Raw genomic sequence first — 18,993 nt, forward strand, 5'->3', positions numbered from 1 at the left:
TATTTGTATTGCTTTTTTTTTTTTATCACAACAGATTTCTATGTGTGAAATTCGGGCTGCTCTCCCCAGGGAGAGCGCGTCGCTATACTACAGCGCCACCCATTTTTTTGTATTTTTTTCCTGCGTGCAGTTTTATTTGTTTTTTTCCTATCGAAGTGGATTTTTATTCAGAATTTTGCCAGGAACAACCCTTTTGTTGCCGTGGGTTCTTTTACGCGCGCGAAGTGCATGCTGCACACGGGACCTCGGTTTATCGTCTCATCCGAATGACTAGCGCCCAGACCACCACTCAAGGTCTAGTGGAGGGGGAGAAAATATCGGCGGCTGAGCAGTGATTCGAACCAGCGCGCTCAGTCGGACGCGTTACCTCTAGGCCATCACTCCACTTTGGAGCTATATAGCCTCCATCACTATCACCATCACCACTTATCTCTGGCCATGTGTTGAAAAAACACACAAAAACGAAAAGAGAAAAATGACGTAGCTACAACTACTAGCACCCCTAGCCCCTTCTCCCCGCCCAGCACGTTTGATTCGTTGTTTTGAAACCGATCACAGTTTTACAGTCCTTATATTTGCCTTTATTTTCTGATGGCATAAATATTCATTATCATTGTTGTTATTATCGTTGTTGTCGTGTTTGTTATTATCATCGTATATTATTCTCATTATCATAAATGTGAATTTTTATTGCTGTGCTTGTTATCAGTTATTGTATTCGTTGTCATTCTTCTTCTTCTTCTGTGTTCGTGGGCTGCAACTCCCACGTTCACTCGTATGCACACGAGTGGGCTTTTGCGTGTATGACCGTTTTTACCCCGCCATGTAGGCAGCCATACTCCGTTTTCGGGGGTGTGCATGCTGGGTATGTTCTTGTTTCCATAACCCACCGAACGCTGACATGGATTACAGGATCTTTAACGTGCGTATTTGATCTTCTGCTTGCATATACACACGAAGGGGGTTCAGGCACTAGCAGGTCTGCACATATGGGAGATCGTAAAAATCTCCACCCTTCACCCACCAGACGCCGTCACCGTGATTCGAACCCGGGACCCTCAGATTGACAGTCCAACGCTTTAACCACTCGGCTATTGCGCCCGTCATTCATCATCATTACTGTCAGTGTCACCAATGTGCTGCTCATGTAAGTGATGATTGTTACACATGTGCACACACATGACACATATGCAGACACAAAGTCCTGCAAATACAATTCATGCACCCACACTCACCATCATTCTCATTCACACAGAACAAACTGCATGTGTGTGTGTGTGTGTGTGTGTGTGTGTGTTTGTGTGTGTGTGAAATTGAATATAAGACTATGCACAAGTCTGTGCGTGTGTGTGTTTATGTGTGCATGTGTGTGTATGTGCATAAGACAGTGATACAGAAAGAGGGCTTGTTCATGTGCAATTGTGCATGTGTATTTGTTGCATCTGTGCATGTATCTCTGCAAGTCGGCAATGCCTGTGTGTGTGTGTGTGTGTGTGTGTGTGTGTGTGTATGATGCTGTGTTTATGTCTCTGTGTGTGTGAGTGTTTCTCTGTGTGTTTGTTTGCATGTGTGTATGTATTGACTACTTTCCTCCCCGAAACAGAACAAAATCAATTACTCATTCAAACAACCATACATATTCTATTCAGTGGCAAAGTCATGTGGAAAAAAAAAGAAGAAAAAAAAAGTCAAGTCTGAATGAACTATTATTTCTTTTTAACAAATGGCAAGAAGACAATATCCTCTTCATCATTTTCTCACACTCTTCACATGCAAAAACACAAACAACACGATCGAATCAGCAATGCTAAAACCTGCTCATTCAGTTTGACACATTAGTGTCAATAAACACACGTCAAACTGAGGCACAAAACATGTTTTAATTCAAGAAACCGTGAACAAACAATATGCATTTCTCAAACAACATTGCAGTAAGCTACCTGTTACACCCGTCTAGAGTGGACAAATAAAAGTCTTAAAATAAAATCAACAAAAAATCATTGCGGTTTCTCACAGTAAAAAAAAATGTATGTTGTGTGTGTGTGTGTGTGTGTGTGCGTGCATGTGCGCATGTGTGTGTGTGTGTGTGTGTGTGTGTGTGTGTGTGTGTGTGTGTGTGTGTGTGTGTGTGTTCAAGTGTGTGTGTATTCAAGTGTGTTTGAGTGTACATATGTGCCCATGCTCGTGTGTGCATATATGGATGTATGTGATTTTATGTTTATTTTCAGAAAATATCACATTCATGCAGGTGCTTTTGGAAATACCTTAATGTCTCTGTCTCTTAAAAAGTTCCTGTCACTTGACGGCATGTTAAGTTGTTTCCTGATACTATCATTCTAAGTGGGGAAGAAAAAAAAAAAAAAAAAAAAGACATTTGCAAGCAGAATCCATGATAACCCGTTGACGTCTCAAGCTCTCGATCTTCTCTGAAACGTTCTTCAGGCTTTTCTAATATCTACCAATCTATCTATATACATACACAATTTATACCATCTTCCATGGTGAAGTGTTTAGCGTCAGGGACTGATAAATAGGAGACTGCAGATTCCAACCCATCAAAGTATTATCAATGTGGAATGGATTTTTTTTTTTTTTTTTTTTTTTGTGCCTCCTGCCCACAGCTGGGTATGCTACGGTCTCCAATGGAAAGACTGACCGCGGAGACAGCTGGATGAATGGGTGGTGCTGCACTGGTGTCGACACGTGCTCACCTCAGGGAGAGCAGCTCGGATTTCACACAGAGAAATCTGTTGTGACAACACAATACAATACAAAACAATGAAAAATACAGTACACACTGTGATGCAAATGATGACAGACTGTTCCCGTCGCTTCCCAGTGACAAGCAGTGTGTTTAACTCACTCAGTACGGCCAGTCCTCTCTTCTCCCCTACACAGACCCTTCGGATGTCCAGTGGGTGTCTGAATGACCCAACCTTTAGCTTCCGTCGTCAGAACTGTGGTATTCTTTGTCAACATTCACCTCTTCAGTATAAGAGCGTTCCGCTTGCAATATTTTGATGATGGTAATTGGGATGAAACGCTGTTAAGGTCGTCTCTTTCGCCGTTCGTATGGAGAGAGTTAACTGCACAACACACTGTTTTGTTTCTCAACATTTCTCTGACCCCCATGGTCACCGAATACCTTGCTGGCCTTTCACAAAAGGAAGGAAGGAACAGAATGTGTGAACACCACTGCCAACAACATCCAATTTACCCTGTGTGGGGGGGGACCCCATCAATCCCGCTGCATGTCAACTGCAGGGAGTATCTATATAGCACTGGAAAACAATATGACTTAGCAAATAACCTTTTTGCATCACTATGTAAATGGTACAGCAAGACTTCTGCTTTGAGAAAGTGCTGAAAGAAGGAGTATGGCGATCGTGACAAGAAAGAAAAAAAACAGAGCAAGGGGAAGTATAAAAAAAAAAAAAAAAAAGAACTGTAGAGTGACTGGAGGGGTGAGGGAGAGGAAGGCAGAGAGAAACATACAACACAATTGTATCAACATCAAAATTTCAATGGCAGTACATACATTTGATTCATCACGTGACTAGTAGGATTTCATAGTGCACATCATCATATAAATGATTTGTTAAAAAAAAAACACACCAAAAAACTAAACCAAAAAAACAAAAACAAAAACAAAAAAACCGTAAAGAAATCATTTAAATATATTTTTTTTGTATTGCACAAACATATCTATAATAATCATATTACCATATAAATCCAGTTCATCAGTAATGATCATAACAAAATGCATGAGCCTTCCTAAATTGCTTTCTTATTGTCAGGCTCTGTTATTTCAGAGAAAACAAAACAAAACATATCCAATAATCTATACATAAATGATAATCACTAGAAAAGTTTTAAGCACGGTCAATCAAAATCCATCAAGCACCAGTCACATGCTGGGACCAGTAAGTTCATACTTCCAGTGGGACAAAAAAAAATGAACAAGAACAACAAAAACCTTTCAATATCCAAACCAAGATGATGCAGAGACATCTGACATTGTAACTGATAATCCAGACAACTGCACTTGGCCCATATCAGGACTGCCCAACTACATGAAAATCCAAAGGTATTAAACACAAAACTGACACACACACACACACACACACAAAACAAAAAAAACCTGTGCAAAACATCTTGCTCCTTAACTCACTCAGTCCTCTCTTCTCCTCTACACAGACCCCTCGGATGTCCAGTGGGTGTCTGAATGACCCAACCTTCAGCTTCCGTCGTCAGAATTGTGGAATTCTTTGTCAACATTCACATTTTCAGTATAAGAGCCTTCCACTTGCAATATTTTGATGATGGTAATTGGGGTGAAACGCTGTTAACGTCGTCTCTTTCGCCGTTCGTATGGAGAGAGTTTAATGCAAATAACACTTGGCTGTGCTGAGATCATCAGCCCTTCTACTTAATTCATCATCTCAAGATTACAAAAAAACTCATGATAATTTTTTTTTTTTTTATTAAAATTTTTTTTTAAAACCCTTCAAAACCAAAGACAATGCAGGACTCTGAAACAGAAAACTGAACCTGTATTCTAATCTGCTGCACATGTCAGTTCCCTGACATTCTGTTCTTCCATACTATCAAGGGGTGTAGGGGGAGGCAAATCTTCCTGCGCCCCATTTACCAGTATACTCCTGATATGCATGCATCAATGTCGTACTGTTTACGAGTACAGTATACTTGTAACAGAGCTCTGACCTGGAATGGAGCATTCTCATTCAGTTATTTCTGGGATTTTATTTGGTTTGGTAACTTAAACCTGTTCTCAAGTGGTTTGTTCACAAACTGCAATGGCACTGTTAGCTACTGCATTGAATTTTTGTTCACACACACATCTCTGCATTCACACCTGGTAGCACAGCTAGACAGGGGAGGGAACTCTGGCTGCACTCATGAGATAAAAGGAGTTAATGAAAACAAAACAATGGCAGCACAACTGAAACATTGTTTATGCCACACACACACAGACACACACACACACACATACACACACAAACACACAGAAATGGCTGAGACATACAGTATATGCACACCTGGACATTTTCAATCATGGAAACTTGGTGAAGAAAAAAAAAGAAAGATTTGGCTGGAAAGAAAGAAGGAAGGGAAAAAAATGACAGAGATATCATACGTAGAATAGTAACTTTTTTTCCTTTTTTTTTCTTTTTTGAAACTGTTGACACACAATGCTGCCGACGGTGAGACACACAAGCAGTGCCAGCTAAAGTTACATGTATGGAAAAAACCACAAAAACAAAAACAAACTTGCATCGGCCCATTCTTACTGCTCACAGTCCAGCCAGCCACACATAGCCAGACCAAAGCTGACAACATCTCAGAATAACTGACACCAAACACACAGCAACAAAATAATAATAACAATAATAATAATAATAATAATAATAAAAGATTTGGCTTTGTTTCCAGCCAAATCTTTTTTTGTGTGTGTCTTCACAAGTGACTGAGAACGTTGATGTTTTTGACTTTTTGCATTCATTATCAGTTGTTTCGCTTGTCAGTTTAATGACTTCTCTTTTACAAAGTCCTTTAAGCAATTTCCTGTAATTGTATTTTGATTTTTTTTTTTTTTCAAATTTCACCCTCATTTCACCCTCATTTGCCCAGTTTCCCCCAACTCTCCATTCATTCACATCTCCCACCCCTTCCAACCGATAATACTCAAATGTATTCATAAATACTTTAACAAATTGTTTTCAATCAACCAATATGTGTGACGTGACATTAAACAAAATACCTCCTCCTCCACAAAGCAACAAACACCCCAAAGTTTCCCGAGGCCGATATGCCACGGGTGGCCAGTGAGGATAAGCCGTCGCTGCTCTATAAAATGCTCCCAAGTCATGCCTATCAAACAGCCTCTGTCAGCCAAAGCAAAGCTCTTGGCCTTCATGTGGTGGAACCATTTCCACTGACAAGGAGAAGGGGCGAAGGCAAGTATCTGGCACCACAAAACCAGTCACTTTGGGCAGATGGTGCTCATCAGTCTTGGGAGGCAGTCCATCTAGAAAGAAGGAAAACCCGGATTCCAAATCTCCGCTGCCTTGCCACTATACTCTCTTAAGGGAAAGGTTTTGGGAGTCAACCCTGAGGAAAAACAAGGGCAGGTGATGCTCTTAAGTCTTGACCGGCAGATCACCTATGAGAAGGAAACAGATAAGAAAAAAATTTAAAAAAGCAATGCCAAAGACGGATGTACTGGGCCCCTGTGGCACATAACAGCAGTACAATGCAACTACATGTTATGGGTGGACAACTACACAACCCCCTACGTCTGACATTGTTGCTTATTGTCCAACCAACAGCATAGTGCCATATCAGGAATGCCCAAATTCCCCTCAACCTGACAAACCAATCAAACAAAAGGTAGGGAAACTGTCCAAACTTTCAAAAGAACCCCCGACATCTCCACAAGGGATGTAGTGTGAACATCTAATGAAATAACACAAGCAATTAAACTGATCGTTAAAGTCCACTCCACACCTCAGTCCAGTTTGTACATGAGAAGGAAAGAAACAAAAACCCCAAAGACGAAACTGGTCAAACCAAGGAATGTACGATGATAGAAGTAACGGCACCCACACAGACACGCAAGAGTGTGCGGCAGTAAATTGCTGCTCCTCAGTGGAGTGAAGAAAACCTCAGTCAGGTAGCCATTTACACCTGGGTGGAGTGAAGAGAACCTCAGTCAGGTACCCATTTACACCTGGGTGGAGTGAAGAGAACCTCAGTCAGGTACCCATTTACACCTGGGTGGAGTGAAGAGAACCTCAGTCAGGTACCCATTTACACCTGGGTGGAGTGAAGAGAACCTCAGTCAGGTAGCCTACACCTGGGTGGAGTGAAGAGAACCTCAGTCAGGTAGCCTACACCTGGGTGGAGTGAAGAGAACCTCAGTCAGGTAACCATTTACACCTGGGTGGAGTGAAGAAAACCTCAGTCAGGTACCCATTTACATCTGGGTGGAGTGAAGAGAACCTCAGTCAGGTAGCCTACACCTGGGTGGAGTGAAGAGAACCTCAATCAGGTACCCATTTACACCTGGGTGGAGTGAAGAGAACCTCAGTCAGGTAACCATTTACACCTGGGTGGAGTGAAGAGAACCTCAGTCAGGTAACCATTTACACCTGGGTGGAGTGAAGAGAACCTCAGTCAGGTAACCATTTACACCTGGGTGGAGTGAAGAGAACCTCAGTCAGGTACCCATTTACACCTGGGTGGAGTGAAGAGAATCAAAGTGTTGTTCCCAAGGACACAACACCACGCTGAAACGGGGACTGGAACCCCAATCACTGGTGAACACTTGATCAGAAGTCCAACGCCTATCAGATTCTGCCATAGGATCTCTTTGGTAATTGTACCCACACGGTAATGTATGTTTGCGGTGGTGAAATCCTGCTGCTTAAAAAAAAAAACACACCCAAACTTAGTGTTTACACAAAATGCAGTTTAAAAACAATCAAATGCTCCTTAAAAACTGACTGTTTATCTAAAAAACAGTTTGCTGCTTTAAAAAAACACACCAAAACTTAGTGTTTATACAATATGCAATTTAAAAACAACCAAATGCTCCTTAAAAACTGTTTATCTAAAAAAAAAAAAAACAGTTTATAAAACAATCAATAACAAAAGCTCTTTCAAGTCTGGCCTTAAAAGCCACCTCTTCCCAAAACATCCTCCCTCCCCTGCTTCTTCCTTGTCTTCAGTTTCTCCAGTGTTAGAGTTATGCATGCGTGTGAATGACTGTGTGAAAGCACTTTGATTTATCTCTGCACAAGATTTGGCATTATATAAATACTATTATTATTATTATTATTATTATTATTATTATATAAGCATATTCTATACACTATGTCTTAAAATGAACCCCTCTTTTCACAGTACATAATACATATGTCTTAAAAAATAATACATAAGAAATTTTTTTTTTAACTTTCGCAGTACATTTCTACATACTACTTACTATTTCTAAAAGGCAGAAAAATATGTGTTCTTCATTTGCGTAGCTAAAACAACAAAAACAAAAGACACTGAATATACAGACAGTCTTGCGTATGTTTTTGATTATCAATTTCGTTAACTACAGTGACAAATACACTTTTGATTATCTATATTCAAGTACCAGACTGACACGTCCGGGCAATAACATCATCATTGTTTCTGTGTTCACCCAAAAAAACCCACACGCACCCCTCCCTCCTAAAGAGGTAAAGTTTTCTTCCTTTTTTTCCTTTTCCTTCTATGTTGCTTAAAAGTCAGCCAATCATACAGAGATGTTAAAAAAACAACAACAACAGTTGATACTGACCCCACACAATCGGAAAAAACCCAAACAAAAACACACCTGGGAAAGAAAACTTGACACAAGTTCAGTCACATTCATGCACATTAACAACAATTCTCTCAACTGTTGTGCTTCGATTCTCTCATCCGTAATGCTTTGGTTGCTGGCTTTTGCCAATCGTTCAAAGATGTGTTTTGATTGTTCTCACTGAACTACAAACAAACAAACAGTTTAAAAAGAAAACAGACCAAAACAGAACTCTACCAAGACCTGAAGAAAAATAGAGAGGACATTGGTGGGAGTGACTGATTTTTGTCATACTGAAAAGTCTGAAGCCAGGGTCCGAGGGACGATTAACTGAAGTGCATGTCTTTATACCGAAATAAAGTAAACGTTTGACAAATGGAGGTCAAATGGTTTCAGTGCTGGATTCTCTCCAGAGGTTCCTGAATTTGATCCCTGTTGTACATGGTGAGTCTAAGAGTGGAGATTTTTTTTTCCCAATCTCCCAGGTCAATATATGTGCAGACATGTTAGTGCCTAAACCTAATTTATGTGTACACACATGCAGAAGATCAAATATGCACGTTAAAGATCCTGTAATCCATATTAGCGTTCAGCTGGTCATGGAAACAAGAGCATACACAGCATGCAAACCCCCCACACCCCATCCCGCCCCCACCTGGAAATGGAGTATGACTGCCTACAAGGCGGAGGTAAAAGCAAGTCATACATGTAAAAGCCCACTCCTAGATCCTGCTTCCAAGTGAATGTGGGAGTCGCAGCCCACAAATTTAGAAGAAGATTCCCATCATCATCTGATACCTTTTTTTTTTTTTTTTTTTAATTGAAGGACAGGAATATCGCCCTCGTCAGATTTCTGTAACTGCCACAGACCACTGCAGCCTACACACGTCTCCAATGCCAACAGAAACAGAGGAATCCGTGTCCTGGTTCCTTGTATGTCAGCATTAAGAAAGGATGACCCAACAACAGTCTGGTCAGACCTGTACTGACAGTGTTACTGTTAGTCCAACTGACCGCACACGGCCGTATCAGGACTGCACAACTAAATAAAAAAAAATTCAACTGTGTTGATTTCAACACAAAACACTCACTGATTTCAACACAAAACACTGACACATACATTACAAAAAAAAAACCCAACAAACAACAGCAAAACAATACAGTTCATGACACATTATCTGAAACATCAGTCTCCTCTGACAAACAAGACGAGATTGTACTGAGGACATCAACCCTTCCTGCTCCATTCATCCCCAGATTACAAAATAGTGAACGAAAACAGGATAAAAAAAAACTTCCACACACAAAAAATACATAGAAAGGCAACACTGCAGAATGGACAGCTAGTGCCCGTCCCAGAGTTGACAATATCTCTACCAAATCAGACCTGACACAAGCACAGTCAACATTGCAGGATAATGCAGAAGGACCAACAACCTATGCTTCACACACAAACACAAAAGCACCGATAATAAATCCAGTTACCGTAAAAGACGTGCCAAAACAAAATAAGCAACCTGGATTTCTGCTATCAAAACACAACAGACTATGAGAACCAGTTCAATTAGGGAGGTGCTTCACGGAAATAGCAGAACACTTGTCAAGAACACTTGACACACACTCACTCATTCCCTTGACCACTGGGGTCGTTGGGGGGACATGAGGAAGATGTCATAGCTCGCCACGCCGTTCTGTTGGCAGCTGTCGTGAGGAGATCTGGCATCGTCATTTTGGTCCATTCCTTGACGTTGTCGGACCAGCTCTTTCTCTGCCGCCCCCGTCTGCGCCCTCCCTCTACAGTCCCTTGCAGGATGGTTTTGGAGAGGGTGTTATGTCGTATGACATGACCAAACCATGCCATCTTCCGTCGTTTGATAGTCACCAGCAGTGGTTCTTGGGGCCCAACAAGGTTGCTGAGCAGGTTCCGCACATAGTCATTGGTCTTGTGCTCCTTGTAGGAGATGTGTAGTAGTCTCCTCAAGCATCTGGTTTCGAATGCTTGGATTCTTCTTTCTGTTTCTGCCATCAGTGTCCATGTCTCACATCCGTAACACTTGACACATACTCCCATTAAACAACGCCTCTCAGCAACACAAGTTCTGTCACAGAATCACAAAAGCTAAAAACTAACTTGGTTCACATGAAGTCAGTGGGAATGTCAGTATCATCCCCAATCAAGTGCCAAACAAAAAAGCACCAACATTTTAAAAAGAATAATCATGTACATTTTTCAAGCAATATGACGATTGGACTGTTCTGTGTACAGTTTCTTGCAAGCTCAACAACACACTTTGGGGACACAACGAAGGGAAAACAGAGTTCTCCAATACTTAAAAATACATGCCAACAACAATAAACAAGGAGTGACAAGTGTACTCCAAACAAGACAGGACATGAGTCAGATCACACAATGGCTCACACGGAATGGAGGAAAATGTCACAGTGAAACATCTGCTTCAGCTGTGATGATGTGTTGACCATGATCACAGCCTTGTGTGTGTGTGTGTGTGTGTGTGTGGTGTGTGTGTGTGTTAGTGTGTGTGTGTGTGTGTGTGTGTGTGTGTGTGTGTGTCGTGTGTGTGTTAGTGTTAGTGTGTGTGTGTGTGTGTGTGATGTGTGTGTGTTAGTGTTAGTGTGTGTGTGTGTGTGTGTGTGTGATGTGTGTGTGTGTTAGTGTTAGTGTGTGTGTGTGCCTATGTGCGTATGTGTGCCTGTGTGCATGTGTGTGTGTGTGTGTGTGTGTGTGTGTGTGTGTGTGTGTGTGTGTGTGTGTGCATATCCTCTCCCAATAATGATCCGCTGTGAGCAATACTCTCTTTGGAAAACAGCGTAACTCAAACACACTGCTCAGAAAACTAACACTTGCTTCTGTGCTAACTTCTTTCCTGCCTTAATCCCTCTTTGCCAGATGACAAGCACCAAAAACAGAACTTGGCACTGTTATATGATATGAGTAAATAAATGGTGGATATGATTAATGATAAATAATGGGATGGGACTATCCTGTCTTTGAAGAAAACAACAACAACAAAAAAAAAAAAACATGTCTCCACTATGTGTATAATTTCACCGTATGAAGATCGCCCACACTGATGAGTGTCCATGTGGCACTGGACCCCAGACCCCTGAACACATCCTCCAACACTGCCCAACCCATGAAGCTCTACGGCGTCAAACCTGGCCAGGGGGCACAGAGCTACAGGCGCAGCTTTGGGGAGACCGCCATGACCTGGAGAAGACCGTGGGCTACATCGTGGCGACGGGGGTGACCGTCTGACGCAGCCAAAACATCGAACGCAGAAGAAGAAGAAGTATAATTTCTTTGCTTTTGAAAAAACAAAAGAACCGTCTCAACTTGTACAGAACTTTCAACTCAAATCGAGTAAGTAAACAGAAGACTCCAGACAGAAGACTACACAAAATGACTGGGTACATCATAAAATACAGACCCCTACACAGAAAACTGATTGCATTATAATAACTAAAGAGCTGATCATCTAACCCTTACACTAGCACTTAATGTCTTGCACAAGCTATCACTGATCAACAAAAGGATCACCTACAACATGATGGTTTCAAACGGGCAGCATTCTTAAAGGATAATTTTACACACAGACTGTTACAAAGTTTGGTCGCACACACTTTCTTCAATTTTTTGGCACAGGTTCGTGTATGTGAAAGCATGTGCACACGAGTGTGTCCACTGCATGAATAAAGGCATCAAAAGACAGGTTATCATGTGAACAATAAAAAAACATAAAGAGAAACAACTGACAAAACATAAATCTAACAAGATAGTAAAAAAGAAAACACCCTTTGGATGAATGGGGCAAAAACAAAAGAATTTTGGAGACAAAAAGTCCACTGAAGCTCTAAAAGCAAAACTGACACTCAAAATCTGTGATACCAGTATCAGTAACTCAAGGAGGCGTCACTGTGTTCGGACAAATCCATATACGCTACACCACATCTGCCGAACAGATGCCTGACCAGCAGCGTAACCCAACGGGCGTAGTCAGGCCTTGAGAAAAAAAAGGAAAAAAAAGAAGGAAAAAAAAGAAGAAAAAAAAAAGTGATAAAGGACACGAAACTTATGACAAACGGACAATAAAAATCAATGATATAGAAATACAAAAAAAAACAACCATTTATAAAAACTCTGACAAAAGATCATCAAAATCATACAATACATCATCATGTAAGGAACGTCCAGTTTGACGATATACATACATAAACTTTCCTGTTCTGTTTAACCACATTGTCCATCACTTCCTTCCACCACTTCATGAACTGCAACATCACAGCTTTCTTCTTTCTCATTTCTGTACACAGTCACCACAGTGCTGCAAGGAAGAACTGTTCACCAGATTCTCTCCAGGTCTGTCGGCTGTGTGTCAAAGTCTGGGTCTCTGCAAATGGTTTTCTCCTACATTCCAGCACTTGAGCTATTCTACAGCTACTGTGCCACTGCTGCTTCTTGAACTCTTTGTCAATGCTACAATGTTCGTTCGAGCTGTAAAAATGGTAACTCTGTTCCTGTGAGAAAGGAAAGAGAAGATACAAAAGAAACAAAACATCTGGCATCACTGGAATGACTGACGCAGTCTCGTGGGTGGATGTAAGGGTTGATATGGAAGGGCCCAGGACAGGGAGGCAGGGCAGGCAAAAATACAAGATCACAAAACTTTTTTTGTGAAGTTTTTGTCACACAGCTGAACGAACTCTGGCGTCATCATATTCAGTCAGAATATGCTTCACAATGGGAGCACCAGTGTCTGGATATGGTTATCCACACTCCAAAGTGCCATTTATGTGCAAGTGTGAATGAGTGAGTGAGAGAGAAGTGTGTATATGAGAGTCAAGTTCCCCTCCACACAGTGATGTCATCTTGAGTGAGTGAGAGAGTGAATGAATGAGTGAGTGAGCGAGTGAGAGAGAAGTGTGTATATGAGAGTCAAGTTCCCCTCCACACAGTGATGTCATCTTGAGTGAGTGAGAGAGTGAATGAATGAGTGAGTGAGCGAGTGAGAGAGAAGTGTGTGTGTGTGAGAGTCGAGTTCCCCTCCACACAGCGATATAATCTTCCATCCCTAAGATCAGTGAACCTGTCTGAACTGTACAATCAACACAGCCGCAACTGGGCAACAGCAGGCCAGGCATTGTCACGAGTGATCAAGGGATCTGAAGTGTGCACTGTGTGACCTACACCAAACAGGTTGTCCAAACTAACATCTCACACAAGGACAGGGAGTTTGCAGCTGACATGGGTAATTAAGGTTAACGATCATGTAGCCTATTTACTGCCACAGAGGCAGTGAAAATTCTTGTTCACTGTGTGTAAGGATCGGCGTAGGTAGGCAGGGCCCATCCTCACCTTACACTCCTGGGTCATTAACATATGTCTTTATAATCATACAGGCCAGAATTAATAATGCTGTACTTGATCCTCCAAACTTAAGTTTTTAAGACAAATCTAATCACTTCATGATTTAGAACTGAGCGTAGGTTTTGATTTCCTGTACCATGCAAAGTTAAATAAATAACAACTCATGTGTGTTCACGTCTTAACTTCTAGTTACGATGACATCCGTCACATATTCAGTATGTACATGTATCAGGACAGGACTTTATATAAGATTTTCTTGTTGTCCTGTTCATCGATATCTGTGTTGTATTGTGACATGTTCCAAATAAAATACTGTTTAAACCAAATAAATAACAAAGATTTCACAATTCTTTTTTTGTTTGTTTGGGGTTTTTTGTTTGTTTCTTTTCACATGATTTTTGTTTGTTTAAAAAAAAAAAATTTGATTGATGAGGTAGGAGAGATGCAGGGGATATGTTTGTAAACTGTAGAGGTGACGATTGCTGCTGTTTCCAAAAAGAGAAGAAAAACAAAAAGAAAAACCAAGCAGCAATGTGCTGCACACTGACAGATAGGAGGAGTCTCAGTGGGGAACCTTGTCCTGGGCTGGCTTGTTCTTGTAGTATGGTGTGGAGGAGCCAACTAGAAACACGTTGCGATCCTGGTACCAAAACCTGAAACAGGCCACACACACACACACACACACACACACACACACACACATGCATGCACACACACACACACACACACACGCACACACACACAAATAGTTGTTTGATATTGGCGTTTATAACGTTTCCATTTTCCCTAGCATTGTCTCTCCCTATTCACCCTCCCACAACCCCTATCCCCACGTTTTTTTGTTTTTGGGGTTTTGTTTTTTTTTTCCATCTACTATCACTTCAAGTGGAAAGACGTTAAACTGAAGACAACAAACAAAATCTGTTTGACATTGTTGGACCGAAGTAGTGACTCGATGTGTATGCAACATCATTAACAGGCGTTGACAAAGCCGGAAATACTGCAGAACTTAAGTTCCCTTTGCTAGCAGTTGATGCATATGTAGGAGCATGAAAACCGATTTTAATGAAACAAATCTGATGCCCTTAGCAAAGCAAAGCTGTATGTGCAATGGTAAGTTATGCTTCTCTGTTTTCTGTATGTCCGCTATATGTTTCTCATTTCAGTCATGTCTCTGTATGTGCATAAGTCTGTGTGTGTGTGTGTGTGTGTGTGTGTGTGTGTCTGTGTGTTGGGTGGAGAGACTGTGTGCATGTGTATGGATATCAATGTATGAATGCGTTCGCTTTATCACTTTTTACGATGTTAATGATGATGGTGGTGATCATTCTTCGTTGTAGTAGCAGTGGATGTAGCAGTGTTAACAAAATTATTTTTTTTGTGTCATTATCGTTAATGTTGTTATTGTTATTGTTGTCACAAGGACAGATTGGAAGACTGGGCGATGCCTAAAATCTTTATCCTTGAGAAATAAAGTTTCTGAATTTTGAATCTTGGGGGTGCAGGATTGAATGAGTTAACAATCCTCACCTCAACATGCTATGGTGGAAATACTGTACAAGTCAGTTTCCTTTGCTTGCAGTTTATGCACATATGTAGGAACATGGAAACCGTTTCAATGAAATGAATCTCATGCCCTTAGCGATGCTCGGGGTGCAGGTTTGAACGAGTTAACGGTCCTCACCTCAACATGCCATTGTGGAGATTTTTGGGTCGCCAGTTCCGTGGCGACACCAGCCCAAAGCAGCGACAGATCTCGCTGAACAACCGGAAGTCCAAAGAGCTCTCCTGATCAAAGTACACTGCAACCGACCGCCTGTGTGCACACACATGCACACGCACACACACACACACACACACACATGCACGCACACATACACACACACGCACACACTCACACACACACACAAAGTTAAATAACCATGAAGCAAGAGAAACATGCAGAAAAGACTATTTTCAAGTTTCCACTCAACAAATATGTTTCACAGTACTACAGCAGTAGAGCACAAATACACACACAGACACGCACCCCCACATGCACGCGCACGCTCACACACACAAACACACACACACACACACACACAGAGTGAAATAACCACAAAGCAAAAGGAACAGGCAAAACACAATTTTCAAGTTTCCACTTAACGTCCATGTTTCACTGTATCACAGTATTTTTTTTGTTTTTAAGAACACAAACACACAAACATACATACACACACAGAGACACAGAGTTAAATAAGCACAAAGCAAAATAAACAGGCAGAAAAGTTTCCACTTATCACCCACGTTTCACTGTACTACAACTGCAAAGCACAAACACACACACACGTGCACACACACACACACACAAACATACAAGCACATGAATTACATAACACAAAGCACAAGCAAATGGCAAAACACAATTTTCACATTTCCACTAAACAGCCATGTTTCACTGTACCACACACAGAGACACACAAGCACATAAATACACACTCAGACACACAAAAAAGCAAGCAAATGTACAACTAGCGCCCCCCCCCCCCCCCCCCCCCACCCCCACCCCCCACCAGCTCAAGGAGGCGTCATTGCGTTCGGACAAATCCATATACGCTACACCACATCTGCCAAGCAGATGCCTGACCAGCAGCATTACCCAACGCGCTTTGTCAGGCCTTGATAAAATTTTTAAAAAAAATTTTTTAATAATAATAATAATAAAACAAAAATTCCCCAGAAAAGAAAGGCAGGGAACAAGACCCAGTTATCCTGAAAAACAAAACTATACAAAAAATTTTAAAATAATAATAAAACAAAAATCCCCAGAAGACAAAGACAGGGAACAAGACCCACTTGTCCTGAAAACAAAACAATACAAAAAAAAAACAAAAAAAAACAAAAAACACACACAAAAAAAATCCCCCAGAAAAGAAAGGCAGGGAACAACAACAAGACCCACTCGTCCTGAAAACACAACAACAACACAACAAAACAAAACAAACAACCCCCCCCCCCCCAAAAAAAATTCCCCCCAGAAGAGAAAGACAGGGAAGACGACCCACTTGTCCTGGTCGGCGAAGTCCGGCGGGGGTTCCAGGCTGTGGACGCACTGCTTGAGGTTGTCCATGGTGAGGGGGAGGCTGCTGGCGATCAGGCCGTTCAGGTAGTCCTCGTACTGCCGCTCCATCAGCTCTCCCAGGTTCTGCAGCGTCGCCGCCTGCTCTCTGTTTACAGACATTTGTTTGTATGTTTGTTTATGCATTTATTTAATTATTTATTCATCTATTTTTTTCTTCATTTATATACACACACAGGACACAGAGGCACTACACATAAACAAAGAAAATTACACACGGTGGCATTATATACAGACAAAGAAAAAGACACACACACACACAGGGGCACTACAGTTAGACAAAGAAAAAGACACAGGCACTGCACACAAAGAAAAAGACACACAGAAGCAGTACATACAAAGAAAAATAAATGACACACAGAGCCATTACATACAGACTGGCGGTACAAAGAAAAGGACACACACAGGCAATACACAAAGAAAATGACACACAGAGACACTACACAAAGACAAAAAGACACAGAGACAGTACACGCAGATGAAGAAAAGAACACACAGAGACAGTACACGCAAACAAAGAAAAGGACACACACAAAGAAAAGGACACACATAGGCAGTACATACAAACAAAAGAACACAGACAGTAAACACAGTCAAAGGAAAGGACACACACAGACAGTACACACAGACGAAGAAAAGAACACATACAGACAGCACACACAGACGAAGAAAAGGACACACGGAGGCAGTACACACAGAAAAAGAAAAGGACATACACAGACAGTGAACACAGAGGAAGGAAAGGACACACACAGACAGTACCCACAGACGAAGAAAAGAACACATACAGGCAGTACACACAGACGAAGAAAAGAACACATACAGGCAGTACACACAGACGAAGAAAAGAACACATACAGGCAGTACACACAGACGAAGAAAAGAACACATACAGGCAGTACACACAGACGAAGAAAAGAACACATACAGGCAGTACACACAGACGAAGAAAAGAACACATACAGGCAGTACACACAGACGATGAAAAGGACATATAGAGGCACTACACACAAAGAAAAGGACACACAGAGACAGTACACACAGACGAAGAAAAGGACACACAAAGAAAAGGACACACAGAGACAGTACACACAGACGAAAAAAAAGGACACACAGAGACAGTACACACAGACGAAAAAAAAGGACACACAGACAAAGAAAAGGACACACAGACACACAGACAAAGAGCAGAAGACAGGAGCACCACGTACAGACTGGTGGTGCGGGGGTGCAGGAAGAGCTCAGACACCAGTTCCGCCTCCTGCCCTCCCACTTTGAACGGCTGCCGGAACACACGCGACACGTCCGGCATCAGGATCTCAAAGTGGCCTTCACCCTCAAACTTCCAGCCGTGCCAGGCCCTGTGAAAAGAACAAGCACAAACCTTGTGGTTCTCTCTGGCCAAGCTTGCAATGACAAAATGCGTTTGTCAGCAATTAAACTGCTTTTATCTACATTTAATTGTGTTTATTTTTCATTATGTCATAGGTGTAGTGTAACTCCTGAGCAGGCATCACGTTATGTTATGATGACTGGGGGGAAAAGTGTTACTGTCCAGGTTTTAGGTTGAGGTCTTTGTGTGTGTGTGTCTTTGGAAGTGTGGACGTTATTCATATTCTTCAGTTTGTTTATCAAATTAATTGTCCTTAATCTTTGACAAAGAAGATCTGTGGGAAGCGAGCGGGACAGCAACCAGTGGCCAAGCAGATACTGCAGAGGAAGTGGGGCTGGATCAGACACACCCTCAGGAAGCCAGCGTCCAGCATCACACGCCAAGCCCTGACCTGGAACCCGCAGGGAAAGAGGAAGAGAGGCCGGCCTCGCAACAGCTGAAGGCGAGACACCAAGGCAGAGCTGAAGCAGCATGGGATCAACTGGACTGGAATGGCCAGAACAGCCCAGAACAGAGTGCAATGGCGAGGGGTCGTCGATGGCCTATGCTCCACTAGGAGCGATGGGCATAAGAAGAAAAAGAAGAATCTTTGAGTGAAGACTTTTGTTTCCCTACTAGACAGAGGTGCTGTACTGTATGTGGATCTCTTTGAATGTTCTGATACCTCCTTGAAACTGAAAACTTAAGTTTGAATGTGCTGTTGTTCATCCGCTATTTTATCCCTGACAAAATTGACACGT

At 41.8% G+C, this 18,993-nt stretch overlaps 2 protein-coding genes across 2 annotated transcripts in view; both read right to left on the reverse strand.

Annotated features, from left to right (window-relative positions):
* Positions 1-1,860: 1,860 nt before the first annotated feature.
* LOC143299483 (uncharacterized) lies at positions 1,861-10,878 on the reverse strand. The gene is made up of 2 exons (XM_076612717.1): positions 6,918-10,878; positions 1,861-6,837 (listed from the first exon to the last, which is right to left on the reverse strand). The coding sequence occupies exon 1, from the start codon at positions 10,425-10,427 to the stop codon at positions 9,978-9,980; it is 450 nt and encodes a 149-aa protein (XP_076468832.1). The 5' UTR covers positions 10,428-10,878; the 3' UTR covers positions 1,861-6,837; positions 6,918-9,977.
* Positions 10,879-13,128: 2,250 nt separating this feature from the next.
* Positions 13,129-18,993, reverse strand: part of LOC143299852 (protein O-linked-mannose beta-1,2-N-acetylglucosaminyltransferase 1-like) — a 47,551-nt gene continuing 41,686 nt past the window's right edge. The window contains exons 23-26 of the mRNA XM_076613343.1: positions 18,072-18,221; positions 16,787-16,948; positions 15,427-15,558; positions 13,129-14,395 (exon numbers count right to left, since the gene is read on the reverse strand). Of these exons, the coding sequence (XP_076469458.1) occupies positions 14,305-14,395; positions 15,427-15,558; positions 16,787-16,948; positions 18,072-18,221 (535 nt within the window). The 3' untranslated portion in view covers positions 13,129-14,304. The remainder of the gene's footprint in view (positions 14,396-15,426; positions 15,559-16,786; positions 16,949-18,071; positions 18,222-18,993) is intronic.

This window comes from Babylonia areolata, chromosome 25 (assembly GCF_041734735.1).
Source record: "Babylonia areolata isolate BAREFJ2019XMU chromosome 25, ASM4173473v1, whole genome shotgun sequence".
NCBI lineage: Eukaryota > Metazoa > Mollusca > Gastropoda > Neogastropoda > Buccinidae > Babylonia > Babylonia areolata.

Coding starts and splice junctions, on each gene's coding strand:
- LOC143299483 (XM_076612717.1), bottom strand. CDS start 10,427: ATGGGAGTATGTGTCAAGTGTTACGGATGTGAGACATGGACACTGATG.